The sequence below is a fragment of the Mauremys mutica genome, chromosome 6 (genome assembly GCF_020497125.1).
Source record: "Mauremys mutica isolate MM-2020 ecotype Southern chromosome 6, ASM2049712v1, whole genome shotgun sequence".
In the NCBI taxonomy this organism is placed as follows: Eukaryota; Metazoa; Chordata; order Testudines; family Geoemydidae; genus Mauremys; species Mauremys mutica.
In genome coordinates, this window is record NC_059077.1 from 5,052,895 (window position 1) to 5,070,989 (window position 18,095).

General features: G+C 43.9%; 1 protein-coding gene across 4 annotated transcripts in view; it reads right to left on the reverse strand.

Annotated features, from left to right (window-relative positions):
* The window catches only part of UBE2R2 (ubiquitin conjugating enzyme E2 R2), a 102,030-nt gene that overhangs the window by 62,661 nt on the left and 21,274 nt on the right, over nucleotides 1-18,095 (reverse strand). Inside the window, exon 1 of one of the 4 annotated variants that reach the window (XM_045020729.1) lies at nucleotides 13,038-13,110. The exons of the other annotated variants lie outside the window; for them this stretch is intronic. Within the exon in view, the coding sequence (XP_044876664.1) occupies nucleotides 13,038-13,097 (60 nt within the window). The 5' untranslated portion in view covers nucleotides 13,098-13,110. Of the gene's footprint in view, nucleotides 1-13,037; nucleotides 13,111-18,095 lie in introns of those variants that run through there. 4 annotated transcript variants of the gene reach the window in all.

The following is an 18,095-nucleotide window of genomic DNA, read 5'->3' on the forward strand; positions in this document are numbered from 1 at the left end:
TAGTAGGCTCATTTAAATTAAAGTACTACCTGCTGTTTCTTGTTTCAGAAAAACTAAGCTGTACCTGACCACACCACAGTTTTGAAGGCAGTCCCAAAGAGGGCACCCATCCCAAAAAGCAGGTATGCAAGATCTGCATCAGAAACTGCCAATATTTTATGGCCTTAAAAGGAAGGCTTCCACCACAAGGAATAATAAAATGTCTGGAGGACATCCATGTAAGTACCTGTTGATATGCGTACATTAAGCTACACTTGAACAGCATCTTTTGAACAAAAAGATCCCAAGGAGAGATACAGAGAAAGTAGAACATAGCAACTTTACAGAGCACAGCAGCACTACGTATGTTTGACAGGATTCCAGATTCCAGTACCCGGATCTTCCTCATATGGAAAAACCAAGGAGTCAGATGTTGGGGAAGTGACCTCAGGAGTATGTGAGCAATGGCATGTGCAGTGCTAACTGCTTGATGTTTACTAGGACACTGGATCCTCAAAAAAAGTCAGTCTGCATTTGGATGAGGGATTTAGCATTTCATTTTGGATACTTTTATCAGGATAGGGGAAGAGTAATCAGGTACCCCCAATAACAGGATTGAAAATCCTCTAGCTTTTATTATAAAAATAATTGTTCTGAGCAAATCAGATACAAAAACAGCCCCTGCAGCCTAGATAATGGTATGTGCTGCAGTGTGTGTATCCCACAATCAATTATGTATTAGGCTTTGCAGCATATGTAATAGCCCATTATTTTACAGATGAAACAGAAGCACAAAAAACAAACTTACAAGGCAGTATGTCCAATTATACCTAAAGGTAAAACACAGTTCATTTGCTTTTCAACTGTGATTAGAGTTGATTTTAATACAGCTAGAGCAATAAAACAGATTAATGATCCTGTGAGTCTGCATCATTAGTTCATTATCCTGTACAGTTCAGTTGTTTAACACAAAAGCCACAACAGCAAGATTTTAGTTTGCAAATTAAACATGTACTAGAAAGTCAAATTAGTCAGCATTTGCTATAGGATGTTAAAACAGTTTAGTGTTAAAATGAAGCCATTCCTTATTAAGTCAGGACTGCATCTAAAAAAAACTAAAGACAGTAAACTAATAAAGGCATTTTTGTATATTCTTAGATGTTCACCAATGACATTATGAAGCCAGACATATGAACTATGCTTTGAAGTTACTGAAAAATTAAGCAGCAAAGAATCCTGTGGGCACCTTATAGACTAACAGAAGTTTTGCAGCATGAGCTTTCGTGGGTGAATACCCACTTCTTCGGATGCAAGCATCCAATGCATCTGAAGAAGTGGGTATTCACCCACGAAAGCTCATGCTGCAAAACTTCTGTTAGTCTATAAGGTGCCCACAGGATTCTTTGCTGCTTCTACAGAACCAGACTAACACGGCTACCCCTCTGATACTTGAAAAATTAAGAGGGATGCTAGAGCTTTGCTACAGGGCCAGATTTTAGATAACCATTTCAGATTAAGTTCCTTAGGTGAAAAAGGGAAGGTTAAAAAATAAAAATAAAAAAAGACAGCAGCATGCACCATTCGATTACTAAAGAATCTGTGCTGGTGGATATCATACCCTTGGATCCTTATTCACACCAATACATATTATTGGTAGACCTTTCAGTTACAGGTAAGTAGCAGTTAAGAACCAAGGAATTCTGCACCCTCTAGCCAAGGCAGTTTCCAGAAATGAAACTTGTTTGTAAACAAATATAATCAGTATCACCAGGGCAGAAAAAAATGCACAAGGAAAGTATTTGATGATTTGTATCCTCTGTGTCCACACTCGTAGAAACACTTAAAATATTAGAAAGGAGTACAAAATCCTGCAGCATACTTTGCCTTTAAATGGCCATGCTCAAAACACTAGCTAGCACTGTGTTTGGGAAGAGAGGAAACAGCAGATAAGAGAAAACAAATGTGGGGTCTTCTGCTAGGCTTTAAACAGAGCAATTCCTAAATAAGTCATCTTTTGTAATGACTTCTAACTAACAGCTATCCGCGAGTAAAACTGAACCCGTCACTTTGCCCTGGGGGCCCTCTATCATCCTGTACCAACAAGGAAATAATTTCTCCTTCCTTTTTATAATTCAAGGGGAAAAAAAGACTGAAAAAAGTCCCACTGGTCTCAGTGTGGGCATTTCTCAAGTCTACAGGAAAAAAGTATGAGTGTTCAGAGTTTACAGACGCCCAAAGGAAGAGGAGGAAGCCTTTCGCTGGGGACTTCTGAGTAACAAGGCAGGCCATCTAATGTATTTGATGATAGGCTTCAAGAAACGGGGGGAGGGGACTAAAAAGTAAAAATTCTGGGGGGCCAGAAGGTGAGACACACAAGGCCTCTTGGAAGTTTGGAGACACCTATAAGGCACGTCTTGGCGTTACACAACCAGGAAGGTTTGACATCCACCTCATAACAATACATGTTGTAATTCAAAACTTTTGGGATTTCAGCACTAAATAACAAATTTAAAACGGATCTTAGGAAACAAGCAATTCATAAGCAGCCTCTGGAAATAACTGCTAAGCAATAACAAGGCCAACAGCTTAGCAGGATTCAAAAAAGGATTAGACATTTATATGGATAACAACATCCACAATTACATCAGCTAGGATAAAAGTTTATAAAAAGGATTAAAGGGATACCAACTCTCATGCTTCAGGACACACGTCAGCAACTAACTGCAGTGCCATATCAGTCTCAGGAAACCTTCGTGATTGGAATAGAGCATTGGAAGCTAATTACAATTTTTAGACCAATGGGATAAACAATTTACTAAGCGCTAGCATACAAAAACTTAATTAAATCAGCTCAAGTCAGTTCCCTTTAACTAAAATAACTAGATGGGTTTAAAAGTATTCGCAGACAGTTATTTTGGGAAAAAAGTGGCTCAAAGTCAACCAACTTTGCCTAAATCAACTGTAACCACTTTCATTCACTGACTTGCAGCAAGACAACTAAACAGGCTTAAAGGTAATACCTTGTTATTTCAGTGCAATTTTGTGTGTGTAGACCAGCCCTAAATCTGACTGTACAACGCAACATGACATTTTTAGGATTCAAGGGAGCACTGAAGTGCTCTTGTCAGTGATTAAGTGTCATTTGGGGCTTGTCTAGACTAGGCTTTTAAAGGTTCATCTTTAGAAACCTTGGAGGTTCAACCTCACCCCGCCTACACGGTTTGAAAACATATTAGCTAAAATGTTCTTAAAATGTACCCTTTACCCACCTCGTCAGTAATTTCACCGAGGTCAGGATGTTCTTTTGTTAATGAATAAGAAGTCAGATTTATAATTGTTGCTCAGCACCCTGTGTGCTTTTGCAAGGGGTGCTTTATAAAAAAAGATCATTTAAACAAGACCTTAATCACTGGAAGCACCAAGGTTCACCAAGCAGCAATGTTCCCTCTAATTTTTCCTCACGCATGTGTGGAATGAATTGTTATGTGCACCAATATGGAGGTGATGTGTGACAGAGGATTGGGGTGTAGAGGGCTCTGAGATGGGATGAGGGCTTGGGGTGCAGGCTGTCCTGGGGCTACAGCAGGGAGAGGACTCCCCCCCGGCCCTCTCCCCCGGCTGCGGCAGAGGCATCTCTCCCCGCCACAGCCCTGAGTGCCTGCGCAGCACTTAATAGGGTGCTGCGCAGCTTAGAGGGAACATAACCAAGCAGAATGAAGGGTTTTTGTTAATATTGCTATCAAATTTTGTTTCAGACAAATTTAAACACTTAGGTCTGATACTTGGGATATGTGCACTCATCCCACATGCAAGGTTCTTTAGGGACATTTAAAGCATGGGTTAGCCTTCTTTTTAAAATATTTGGTTTCTGTTGCTCTTTAGAAATCTGCTTAAATTTGATGTTAGACCCATGAAGTAAAGCGGGCCTTTTGGAATTGTGATTAAAATTCCTTTATCATCAAAATTAGTGCCAGCTGAAATATCAGATTCTGAAAAGAACATGTAGTAAGAGCATGGAATACTCTAGTGCACAGTTTCAGCAAGATCTGGTATACCAAGGTTCACATCGCTCCAGAGGCCAGTGTCAACTATGCCATGTTTTTTGTACCGCTTTAATAGAAAGTACCATACAAAGTTCACAACAAGATTACTGGACCAACTGAATCTGAATAGGTCACTATACTATCAATAGAAGGTAAGCTTTACATGTTCATGCCTTCTACTAAGAATTGTAACTAAAAGCCTGCAAACACATTAAGAACGCTCATAACCCTGAAGCAGCATGATCCAAATAGGCAGAGCACAAGCTCAAGTCAGAACATCTAAGTTCTGACTTGTTTGCAAGACAAACCCAAGAAAGAAACCAACAGGACTCCACTGGCCATCACATACAGTCCCCAGCTCAAACCCCTCCAACGCATCATCAGGGATCTACAACCCATCCTGGACAATGATCCCATACTTTCACAGGCCTTGGGTGGCAGGCCAGTCCTCGCCCACAGACAACCTGCCAACCTGAAGCATATTCTCACCAACAACTGCACACCGCACCATAGTAACTCTATCTCAGGAACCAACCCATGCAACAAACCTCGATGCCAACTCTGCCCACATATCTACACCAGCAACACCATCACAGGACCTAACCAGATCAGCCACACCATCACCGGTTCATTCACCTGCACGTCCACCAATGTAATATATGCCATCATATGCCAGCAATGCCCCTCTGCTATGTACATCAGCCAAACTGCACAGTCTCTAAGGAAAAGGATAAATGGACACAAATCAGACATTAGGAATGGCAATATACAAAAACCTGTAGGAGAACACTTCAACCTCCCTGGCCACACAATAGCAGATCTTAAGGTGGCCATCCTACAGCAAAAAAACTTCAGGACCAGACTTCAAAGAGAAACTGCTGAGCTCCAGTTCATCTGCAAAATTAACACCATCACCTTAGGACTAAACAAAGACTGTGAATGTCTTGCCAATTACAGAACCAGTTTCTCCTCCCTTGGTTTTCACACCTCAGTTGCTGGAACAGGGCCTCATCCTCCCTGATTGATCTAACCTCGTTATTTCTAGCTTCCTTATATATACACACCTGCCCCTGGAAATTTCCACTGCTTGCATCCGAAGAAGTGGGTATTCACCCACGAAAGCTCATGCTGCAAAACGTCTGTTAGTCTATAAGGTGCCACAGGATTCTTTGCTGCTTCTACAGAACTAGACTAACACGGCTACCCCTCTGATAATATAACTTAGATGTTAAGTCCTAGACCAGCCACTATCTCACTGTTCAACTTTAGGCATTTATTGAAATTTTTACCCTAGATCAGTGGTCCCCCAACCTTTTTGTGGCCAGTAGCACATTCATGTTTTCAGAAGAGCATGGCGGGCACCAACAATTACTCACATACAGGGCCGGCTCCGGGCACTAGTGGAGCAAGCACGTGCCTGGGGCAGCACATGCTACAGGGCAACATTCCATCCGTTCTGCAGAGTCAGAGCATTATTTGTTTTGTTTTGGTTTTGGTGCCAGTTCTGGGCAGTGCAGAGATAAGCTGGGAGGACAGAACATGGTGCCCGCAGCCTGCAGCCCCGGAGTTCTGTCCCCAGCAGACGCGGGGCCCTGGCTTCTCTCCCCTGCTGGGCACTAGGTGGGCCTTGTGCCTGCCGGGAACAGAGAACACCGAAGAAGTCTGCAGCCCCGGAGAAGCTGGAGAGAAGCCGGAGAGAAGCCGCAGCCCTGTGCCTGCCAGGGACAGAGAACACCAGCGCCTGCAGACCCAGAGTTCTCTGGCCGCGGCTTCTCTCTGGCTTAAGCCCCGGCCCCGCACCTGCCAGGGACTGAGAACAGCGGTGCCCGCAGCCCCAGAGTTCTCTGTCCCCAGCAGGCGTGGGGCCATGGCTTCTCTCCGGCTTAAGCCGCGGCCCTGTGCCTACCAGGGACCGAGAACACCGGGGGCTGCAGACTGCAGCCCCGGAGAAGCTGGAGAGAAGCCGCAACCCCGCGCCTGCCAGGGACCGAGAACACTGGCTCCTGCAGCCCCGGAGTTCTCTGTCCCTGGCAGGTGCAGGGCCGTGGCTTCTCTCCCCTGCTGGGCACTAAGTGGGTGCACATAAATGCCCCAGCGGGCACCATGGTGCCCACAGGCACCACGTTGGGGACCACTGCCCTATATGATTTGCACATATTTTAGATGTGACTTTTGAAAATGGGTCTCTGGCACTTTTACTGTAGGGCCTAATTTTCACACTTACTGAGCACTCATTCAACTGAAGTCCATGGCAGCAGCAGATTCTCAGTTCCTCTGGGGAAAAAAAATTAGTTTCTTAATGCCTCTGCATCGGCAATACCTTTTTAAATTATTTGTATTACCATAACAACTGGGAGTCTGAGTCATGTACCAGGATGCAACTGTGATAGGCACTATACAAACACAGGACAAAAAGATGGCCCCTGCTCTAAAGAGCTTACAATCTAAATCAGGGGTCTCAAACATGCGGCCCGTGGGCCGCATGCGGCCCTCGGAGCTCTTCCCTGCGGCCCGCGGAGCTCCCCCAGTTACTTCCTGTTGCCGCCAAACTCCCCTCACCCCCGCCGCCCTCCCCGAGTTATTTTCTGTGCCTAAGCTCCCCGCGCGCTGCTCCCCAATGTTTGGGGCCGGGTCTCTCCCCTGGCCCCACCTGCCGCCCCCACGCGCCTCCCCCCAGTGTCTCCCGGCCCCCACTTGCTGCCCCCTCACCGCCCGGGAGCTCACGCTGACTCCACTCCTCCGCTATGCCGGCTTCCGGCATCACCTGCTGCCGCAGGGTCCTAGCGCCCCCCTGCACTAGGGCCAGGGCAGGCTTCCCTTCCCCCCCTAGTCCTGAGACTCTCCAATGCCCCGAGCCTCTCCAATGCCTCAAACCCCTCAGCCCCACAGCCCTCACCCCTGCACCCCCTCCTATCCCCAAACTCCATCCCAAAGCCTGCACCCCCACCCCCTGCCGCAGCCTGAACCGAGCACAGAGCCTGCACTCCAGACCCCCTCCCCCACCCAAACTCCAGCCCAGAGCCTTAGGCAGTAAATCTAAGTGCGTGTTTTGTCCTTTGAGTGAGGTGCATTACTGAGTGTATATATTTATTAAAACTGCTTGGAAATGACCGTTTAAAAAAAAGAACACTCATGGAAGAAAAGAGAGTTTTCCAAGACAAATGGGAGAATTTATATTTTTTCTCAGAGGTAAAAGATAAAATTCAATGCCTTATTTGTCAGCAAACGATTGCTGTTCCCAAGGAGTATAACGTGCGTCTGCACTATGACACGATGCACTGTGAAAAATATGATGCATTCACCGGAAAAATCCGAGAGGAAAAAGTTCAGCAACTTAAAGCAGCATTTGCCAAGCAAAGAAATTTATTTTCAGGGATTAACAAGGCTAGCGAAGATTCAGTAAGAGCAAGTTTTGTGATAAGCGAAATGATAGCTAAATCATCGCGACCTTTTACAGAAGGCTTATTCATAAAAGAATGTCTTATGAAGGCCAGTGAAATTTTATGTCCTGATAGGAAGAAAGTTTTTGAAGGCATAAGCTTGTCTGCAAATACAGTTGCCTGCAGGATAACGGATTTAGCTGATAATGTGCAAAAACAATTGATTCAAATGGCAAAAGACTTTGAAGTATTTTCAATTGCTCTTGATGAGAGTACAGATGTATCAGATACCGCACAGTGTGCAGTGTTCATTAGAGGTGTGGACTGCAATTTGAATATAACTGAAGAATTGCTAGACTTAATGCCACTGAAGGGTACCACAACGGGACGGGACATATTTCAAGGATTGGAAGAGTGCATTGAAAAAGCTGCGCTGCCATGGAACAAACTCGTATCTTTGGCTACGGACAGTGCGCCATCAATGTGCTCTGAAAACATTGGTGTGGTTGGATTATTGAAGACCAAACTGAACAGCCTCAATATACCAGGAATTAGCTTCACCAGTATACATTGTATTTTGCACCAAGAAGCCCTGTGTAGTAAAAGTCTACAAATGAAAGAAGTTATGGATGTAGTTGTTAAAACTGTTAATTTTATAAGTGCACAAGGGCTGAATCACAGACAGTTCACTTCTTTTCTAGCAAGTATGGACAGTGAATATGGGGAACTTCTGTATCACACTCAAGTTAGATGGCTGAGTCGTGGAAATGTTTTGAAGCGTTTTTTTTGCACTTAAAGAGGAGATTGATTCCTTCATGAAACTGAACAAGGAGGTTCCACAGCTTGCTGATTCCACTTTTATCTGCAACCTTGCTTTTCTAACAGATGTAACTGATCACCTGAATGCACTGAACTTGAAACTTCAGGGTAGAAAACAGGTGATAACACAGATGTATGACAGTATTAAGTCATTCAAAGTCAAGCTTACTTTATGGGGGGAAACAGCTGACTGCCGGCAATTTGGTCCATTTCTCAACTCTGAATTCCTTAGGAAAAGTTGAACCCAAATCCTTGAAAGAATATGCAGAGATCATTTCTAACTTACACAAACAGTTTGATGTGCGGTTTAAAGATTTCAAGGCACTTGAACCACATTTTCAACTTTTTCCCCCACACCATTTGCTGTTGAAATTGACAATGTTGCAGAGGAAATGCAGATGGAGTTAGTGGAGCTTCAGTGTGACACGATTTTGAAGCAGAAGTATACAGATGTTGGAATTCCAGAATTCTACAGGTTTCTTTCACAAGAAAGATTTCCCATGTTATTCTCTGCTTCTGCAAGGATAATGGCAATGTTTGGAAGTACATATATATGTGAACAGTTTTTCTCTTCCATGAAGATTAACAAATCTGTGTTAAGGTCAAGGCTCACTGATGAACATTTGCAAGCAACACTGAGATTGGTTTCGTCTCAGGATATCAAACCTAATATTGATGCTCTGGTTGATGCAAAACACTGCCAGCTAAGTGGCCAAAAATGAAATGACTGTCAAAATTAGCACTGACGTTTCACATTACAGTTAAAGAAGTTAATAAAAAAGTTAATAAATTGACTTTTAATAGCATACTATATTTTAATACTATACTACTATATTACTCTTCATTTTTTTTTCTGCCTACCTCCAGACGCTTCCCGCCGCCAAGCCGCCAAACAGCTGTTGGTGGCGCTTAGCACTTTCCAGGAGGGAGGAGCGGGGAGCCGCGCGCTTAGGGGAGGAGGTGGAGAAGAGACAGGGCAGGGGCGGGGCCTCATGGAAGGGGTGGATTGGGGGTGGGGCCAGGGGCAGCAAGGGGGCGTGTCAGTGATGCAGCCCTCGGGCCAATGCACTAGTCCTCATGCGGCCCTCGGGGTCATTTGAGTTTGAGACCCCTGATCTAATTGCAAGACAAGAGACTGACTGATAGACCGATGGGGGAATACAAGGAAACAATGAGACAACACTAGTCAGCATAACATGCAGTGGTCTCTGCCCACCAACAGCCTAACCGGTGTCAAGTCTTTTGTAGGCCTCATAGCAAAGGAGAGTTTTGAGGAGGGACTCAAAACGTTAACAATGAGGTAACTTTGCTGATATTTACTGGGATCTCCTCCCAAGCACGTGGGGCAGACATATGAGAAAGCACAAAGTTTAACACGTGAGGAGTGGGTGCTGCCATCACGGCTGATCAGAGGCAAGCACCAATAGCTCAACAGCAAATGAGAGATAGGGTGGGGATTGACTATAAAGGGCCTTGAAAATTAATAAAAGCAGCTTTGTGAATTGTTGTGACAACTGGGCCTACAAATGTACCTGAGTTGTGAGCTCAATTGTAAGAAGTATGTAAAATGTTTATAAGATGTCATAATATCCTATAACAAACGTTGACTGGAAAAGGGAGGCAAAAACCGAATTAGTCTAGTCTAAACAGAAGAGATTAATATGATTCAAGGACTGCGTTGAAGATAAAACCAACAGATGTGGAGCCTAACGTTAGAGCCAAAATTGGTGTCAGATATTAAGCCTATTTGGAAGATAAAATAATGAGGGCATGGACGATTAAATATCCAAAAGGGAGTGGTGGGTAGAAAATATTGTGGGGGAAAAGAATAAATAAAAAACTGATGGAAATATAGACAAAGGCTACTGGACCAAGCTCCACCATTATGGCTGTCCCCCACAGGTTTTCTGGAACCAGAACAGGCCAGAGAGAGAGGGACTTGGATGATATTGTCACCCCTACCAGTTCCTGATGAATCCCAAACATCTTCTGGAGTGACACCTTCTCTCATAACACCTAAGGCTCTCAAACAGGGAGTTTTTCCTTCTAAAGATGGTTTCCAGCTAAAGGGAAAAGGTAGAAGGGGATGTTGCTAAAATGAAAGCCGTATTTCATAATTTATATTTCAAATGCTTTAAACAGCTTTTCCTTCTTTTCTGTATTTTTAGTAAAAAGGTTAAAAAGATTTTTAATGGTGTTTGTGCCATGGTGCCAGGCTTAGGTATCTGTATAACAATCCCTGGACCTCGCTGAACACTGTTTAATATTAAACAGAGATTGGGTTATGTTAACACTGTTAGCCCTTTTAATCCATTTCAATTAATAGAGTGCTTTGAGATCTATGGATGAAAGTTACAGTACATATCAAGAATTGGGTTAGGAAAGCTTATCCAAAACATACTAGCCTAAGGAATTAGCTTCCTAGCCAGAATGAATTAATTTTTGTATTACTATGCATCTTCCCACAAAAACAGACTTTGGAAGAAAACACTGCATTACCTTCACAGCCATAAGGATTACGTATGTAGTCCTTTTTTAAAATTTTAAATGGAAGCTCCAGTATCGCTTTGAGTTCTTTCAAAGTATTAATTGTTACCCACAGGCTTGCTGATGTTGCTAGTGCAGATCATACAACATTTTAACCACCATGTCATCTAGTTCTGCTTAGAGCAGGTCTAGATGACATTGTTAAAAAGGTCTTCAGGACTCTGTATGAGCTAGAGTGCTCAAATTGCTACCACCCACAGAGCTGCACCATAGAAGCGCTGGTGGGAAATTAAGAACAAGTTGAATTCAGAAGATACCTTAGACAAATCCTTAACACTAGCAAAGTAATGAGGCAGCTTTTAAACAGATGCTAGCATTTACACAAAGCTATTTTATTGAACTAGGAACAGAGATGTCATTTTCATAATAGATTTTGAACCTACCACCTACTTTTGCCCAGAGCTCTTTCACAGCTGAAAGTGCACTAGAAAAATCCCTGCTTCCATCTGAATACAGAGCTTAACCATTACAACTCACCCGTCACTATTTCTCTTATACAAAGACATTGTACAAATACAGGTTCAGATAGCAGATCAGAGATTCAGAAAGTTTATGACTAGCCTTCTGTAATTTTCTTCTGCCAAGAAATTAACACCTGGTGTTGCTTAACATGAAGTGGTGCCTTTACAAACATGTCACAGCTGGCAGATACAAATGCATCCTTATGGCAAAAAGACAAGCTATTAGTTCAAACTTCGTTTAGTTTATTCAGATGTCAAGTTTTTGTTGCCAAGGCACAAATTAATTAAGTGCTTCACAAGGAAAAAGGCAGAAGATTAAAACCAAGTTATGGATTCATGATAAAGTTTGGTATTGTTTTGCTATCTAGAGCATGATAGAGGACAAAAGGTGTATGCATTTACAGCGATTAAACCACAGTCAGAATGTTAAGGTAGTAAAGTCAAGCACTCAAAGGGTATGGCTACACTTACGGTTTGCAGCGCTGGTCATCCAGCTGTGCAGGGCCAGTGCTGGTGTGTGGCCACACTCACAGCTACCAGCGCTGGTGTGTGGCCACATTTGCAGTATTTGCAGCGCTGTTGAGAGTGATGCATTATGGGCAGCTATCCCAGCGTTCAAAGTGGCTGCAACGTGCTTTTCAAAAGAGGGGGGTGGAGTAGGGTCTAGTGTGACAGGGAGTGGGGGAAAGAGAGAGGGGATTTTTGGAGCCAACACTGTGTGTTTAGCTTCCTGCATTGAAAAATCAGAACATATTTCCGACCCCTTAGTCTTAACTCTTAATTGCAAACAGCCTGCAGCCAACACGACTCCCCGCTGTTTCACTCCCTCCCTGCCTCTCATTTGATTGTTTACAGCCAGGTACAGATGATCACAGCAAACAGGAGCTCTGTGTTTTTTAGATAAGCAACCAAGCTCCGATCAAAACAAAGAGAGGCTGCATAACAAAACAAAGAGAGTAATTTATAAAAGCATTCTGGGATACACCTTATACCCTGGAGGCCAATCACAGCGCTGGTGTGTGGCCACACTTGATGACCAGCGCTTCAGCACCAGCGCTGGAATCCTTATTCCCCATGCTGAGTGAGGTGTACAGCCAGCGCTGCAGCCAGGGAGTTGCAGCGCTGGAAGTGCCCTGCAGGTGTGGCCACTTACTAATTGCAGCGCTGGTGGAGGCTTTCCAGCGCTGCAAATCGCCAGTGTAGCCATACCCTAAGGCTGAAAAATGCTTGATGCCTGGTCCACCTTAATTCAGTTCCATTGTGTATATGGATTCTAACAGACTAATTACATGATCAAATACTCCTCCCCCAACCCAAGTCCCCCAGACTCCTGCCTCATTCAGTGCACAGGATGGACTCCTTCATTACACAACCCTGATTAATTCCCAGAGTACAGTCCATCCTGTGTGCTGATGGAATGAACCCCTCTCTACTTGCATGGTCTCAGAGCCCAGGCTCCAGCCTAGCTGGAATGCATACACTGCAATTTTAGAGTCCCAAGCCTGAGTCGGCTGACTTGGGCCAGCTGTGGGTTTTTCAATGCAGAGTAGACATATCCAAAGAGGTATCCAATCACCACACCATGTTTATGAATCTACTGTTTCTGTAGTAAACACTGAAGCAGCCATGGAAGCTCATTCTTTAATAATTTTTATAATGTTACCAAGAGAAATGTAAAATGATTTTCAATATCCATCAGAACATGTGGCAGGGCCAAGACGACTCAGAAGTGAATATCCATGCGCACACATTTTTACAAATGATGTTTATTCTCTCAGAGTTCTATGGGTGGATATTTCCATAGTTACCTGCATATTTTTATCTTGAAAATATATTAATCGGCTTACTATATGGAAGTGTGGCTGCATAAAGGAGTTGAGTCTAGAACAGAAAATTATAACATTGTATCAGGGAACTCAGGAACAATTTTGTACCGTGAAACTTTATTATGATAGAATGAAGCATCAAATGACCTGTTAAGAGACAGTAATAAGCGCGTGTTCCTGCATTGTACCTATTAATACAAGCAAAAAATTGAACAAACATTTGAATTTGATAGCATAGTTCTTAAACTCTCCATTGCAATCAGTCATTTTTCAGCCTAAAATAATAAGCATTAAGCCACTACATATGGTAATCAGTTTAAATTCACAGGAGTTTAAAACTTGGAAATACTAGCTATGTTACAACCAGGAAAAGAATTACCTGCAGGTCATCCATGTTGTAGTTTTCTATTTAAAACACTCTCTAAATGTAGAGACTGGTTTTCTGACCATGTGTTTTAAACTCAAAATTATGGCATAGACTGGGAAATTACACTTAGACAAGCATAACATGCCTTCACCAGGTTCTGCTAATAGCAAACTATAACCAGCAATACTATTCTAGCAATTTGTAACTTACCAGTTTATTCAGAACCACATTGTGCAAAGCACATACCTGACCTTGTGGTTACAGAATCTTTACGTATCAGTCGCATTAAGACACACAGATCCCTCAAGCCCTACATGCCAAGGGCATACATACCAATCTTCTTCTATTAGGCACTCAGTTTCTCTACTTCCAGAAGCCTTACTGTAAACTAGACTTCAACACACAGGGAAGAAGGAAAGTCAGCCTAGCTATAGCACAAGAGTTACCTGCAATATCTAAAAAATTTAAACATTTGACCCTCAAAGGGAGGTGTAGAAGGGGAAGGAAGTAGAAGATACAGTTCCACTAAAACCAGCACAGGGCCCTCTGGCACATCCTCAAAAGTTGATGCCTAAATGCAGCAACACCTGTTCCAGAGGCAGCCAATAAGGGAGTTTTGCCTCCAGTGAAAGTCATTCTGGGCTTTTTAAGACTGATATGGCCAGAGACCTGAACATGCACTTCATGCCTTTCTCCCCAAGATGTCTGAACTGTATAATATCCGCAGAGTAGGGGGCTCCTTCCCAGCTTAAGATTTCACTTATAATGAAGACAAACAAGCCTTGCTTAGAATGCTCGAAGATCTGAGTCTTCCTGTAGGGATGGTATAATGGATTGGCTTTCTGAGAAAACAAGGTAGAGTAGACAGGGCAGTTCAAGAATTCTTTGATGGTTTGGCAAACTTTTGACATCCTGAGTTACTATTGGAATGGAAAGTGAGTGAAAACTGAGGATTGTTTAAAAACATTTTACTAGATGCCCCAAATATAGACTTCTGTAAGGTATCTGAATTGATACCACACAACATTTTGGATTAAGAAAGGTTACAGGGCCCCACCTCAGGCTGAAGCCCTTGAGCTTCGACTGACACCCCCCCCACACACACACCCAGGACAGTGGTGCTCAAGCGTTGGCCCTCCCACGCAGGGTGGCAGGGCTTGAGTGGGCTCAGGCTTCGGTCCCCCCCTAGGGTCGTGTAGAAATTTGTTGTCAGAGGAGGGGTTGCAGTGCAATGAAGTTTGAGAACCCCTGCACTAGACCACACTGTATCCTAGTGGTATATTCGCTAATTAGTTTCATAACAAGTTCAGTATAGTGTCCTACATTATATTTAACAAAGGCAACAGACTCGTGGCTTCTGCATTTTTCCCCTGCCCTTGACCCAACCCACCTGTCTCTCACATGAGTACCTTATGCAACCACCAAAAGATCTCAAACGATGCATTGTGTTGGTTTTCCTTTCACACAACATAGGTGGTAATTGCAGACCATTCTAGGCAGAGTATGCTCTGCAAACAACGAGCATAACAGATGAATTCTGGGTTTTGTTGTCCCTTTCATTCAGTCTGACACCAAGCTGAGACCATCACAATTCAGGATAGTAGCTACAAAAAAGTTGTGTCATACTTTAATATTACACCTCTACCCCGATATAACACGACCCGATATAAAGCGGGTTTGCATACAATGCGATAAAGCTCAGGGTCGGGGGGGGCAGGAGCTGTGGGAGGGTACTTTTGGGGGCCCTGCAGTCCCAGAGTGGCCCGGGGGATTAGAGGTGCTGAGAGCAGCCCGCTCTGCTTCCCTCGCCCCGGCCCCAGCCATGTCGCTCGGGGGAGAGGGCTTGGGGGAAGAGATCCCTCCCGCACTCACCAGCAGAAGCGGAGCGGAGCAGCCCAGCCCCAGCCAGCTCTACTCCACCAGCTCCCAGCCATGGCACTCCACTTCCCACCGCAGGTGAGTGCAGGACCTTTCCCCAGCCACCCTCCAGCGACACAGCTGGGGCCAGGGCAAGGAAAGCGGAGTGGGCTGGGGCCACGTCGCTCCGCTTCCTGCCGCAGGTGAGTGCGGGGGGCGTCCTTACCCCATCCTCCCCAACAGCTGGAAGCAGAGCACCGTGGCTGGGAGCTGGCGGAGTGGAGCACACTGGGGCCAGGCTGCTCCACTTCCCGCTGCTGCCAGTGAGTGCCTGTCAGGGGGTGGATAGGGGTTGGACAGGGAACAAGGAAGGGGGGGCAAAGCAAGTTTGATATAATGCGGTCTCACCTATAACGGTGAGATTTTTTGTCTCCAGAGGACCACGTTATATCAGGGTAGGTGTATACTATCTAAGGGAGATCAGCAGTATAGAAACTAGAAGAAACAATCTTTACTGCTGTTACAACAGGACTGACTGGGCATTGTCTGACATAAAAGCATCTGATACCTTCTGAAAGACATATGGTGTCCTTCTGCTGGAATGAAGCAGTTAGAGTTTCCCTTAATCCTTTAGTCCACCAAACTGACTGCTTCTAGACACTGGTTTTTAGGTTCAGAGATTCATAAGAGTTCACCATGCAGCATGGTGTTAAAGTACATGTGTGGAGAGGACTTAGTGAATTACCAAGAACTGAAAAGGCAAGGTTTCTACAAGCCAACAGCTATCTCTGCTAACTTCCACACCATCACAGCTACAGGCCTATCATTACCCCTTGAACCAGTCTGCCAGTTCTACAGAGTTCCACAATCCTCTACATAGCCTAAAAATCCAAAGGTTGGGAGTATCAAGATGCATCATGATTTCACAACACAAATAAAACAGGAACTAGACCTGGAAGAGTACTAAGCAGTTCTTCATGTCAAAGCAAGATTACATACAGTGCGTTTTCCTAGTATGTTGTGCTAGATACAGACGTGTCATACAACTTCCCTTAGGAGATCACTTCCAGTTAAATTAGATCAATGGTAGGATGGTTTGATATTCAGTCAAAGTTTTGCTTTGCTCAATTTTGTCCCATCATTCCTGGCATAAGAAATTCCATCCACTACATTAACTATGGCTACTCTTGTTGAGTGACAAGGTGGGTGAGGCAGTGTCTTTTTCCACCAACAGAAGTTGGTCCAGTAAGAGACAAGCTTTCGAGCCACACAGAGCTCTTCTTCAGGACTTGACATTGGTACAGTAAGAGATATTATCTCACCCTCCTTTTCTCTCTAAAGACTGAGAGGTAGGATATGGAGTGATCATTTTGTGAAGTGGCACTTTAACAGCCTTTCCCAAACTGAATGGAAGTTCCTGGCATGCTCTCTGCCCCTCTAATGAGCCAACGTGGTCTCTTGGAAGTTAGTTTTAGACTAATGAAATGTAGTGTATCAAAGGCAATTGTTCATTGTACACAGTGTGCTTGTATGCTCCAGAAGGATATGTACTATTGTTCTATAGTGGATGTGAGCAGGAGCAAGGGAGCAAATACAGCATCCTGCCCTGAAAGGGTTATTTTGAAGACTAGAACGATAGGTGCTCATCTACATACAGGGCACTCATTACATTATGTTAACATAGAATCTCCATGGTATTTACACTGTAACAGCTGCAGCATTTAGACTAACCACTACCCTTAAAATAGAAGGATTTTTGCTTGACTTTGAACAGAGGCCCACTACTCCACTTTATGTTAAAAGCATAAAATACCAGTCACATTCAAATTGTGTAAGACCAATGTTACTGGACTGGGGAACTAGTCAAGATGTATGGGTACCTCTAACTGAGGGATTGTGACTGCCATTTGGAACACTGATGCTCAACTTAGACATGTTAAAATTTGAGCTGCTCCTGGATGCCGACATAATAGATGTGGCCAAGCGCAATAGAATTTTGTTCCCTTCTTCCCGTATCTGTACCTAGTGAGAAGACCTCTTCAATTGGGACTTGCCATAGTAATCACAATTTTATGAGCTCAAGATTGATTGCTATTAGCAGAGACCATTTAAATGGAAACTAGAGTAGAATATGGCAGCTCAGTGTCCTCTGACAGTATCCCACATTTTTCTGTCACCAGTGCAAGGGCTATCGTAGACATACACCAGTGCTCTGGGATCTGCATTGGCTATGCAGAAGTTTCAGATACGAACATTAGTAGCTTTGAGTGGCTGGATCTTCATTTCACTTGAGATTGCCTGCCTCCCTGCAGCAATACTGCCACTGTTGAGATCAGCAGAGGCAGCCGAGTTGGCACTTCCACGATACACGCTAGGGATTGCTGATAGCAGGGCATTCTGCTTTGGAACTTGTTCCCCACCTTTCGTCTGCCAGAAGCTACAGTCTAATCTTCCAAAGCACATACCACTCATCTTCCCACCCCTCAGTCTTTTAGCAAGAGGAGGATTTCAGGAGTGGAGGAGTTTATTACAGGTGTTATACATTTATTGTTATTTTAAATGTGAGTGAATTTGTTTATTTTTTTTATTACTGTACTACCTAACTTGTATATTACATACATCATCTTTTGTGGGTGTGTATGCAGTGCCTAGCACAATGAGGTCAGTGTCAATAACTGGGGTTCCTAGGCACTGATGCAATATTGATATAATAGCCCTGTATGTCAGTAAGCAGCTACTTTGATTTATAGCCACAAGAATTTAGGCCACTCCACAAAATAATTCTGTTTCCCATTTTACACCTCCAATGTTCAAGC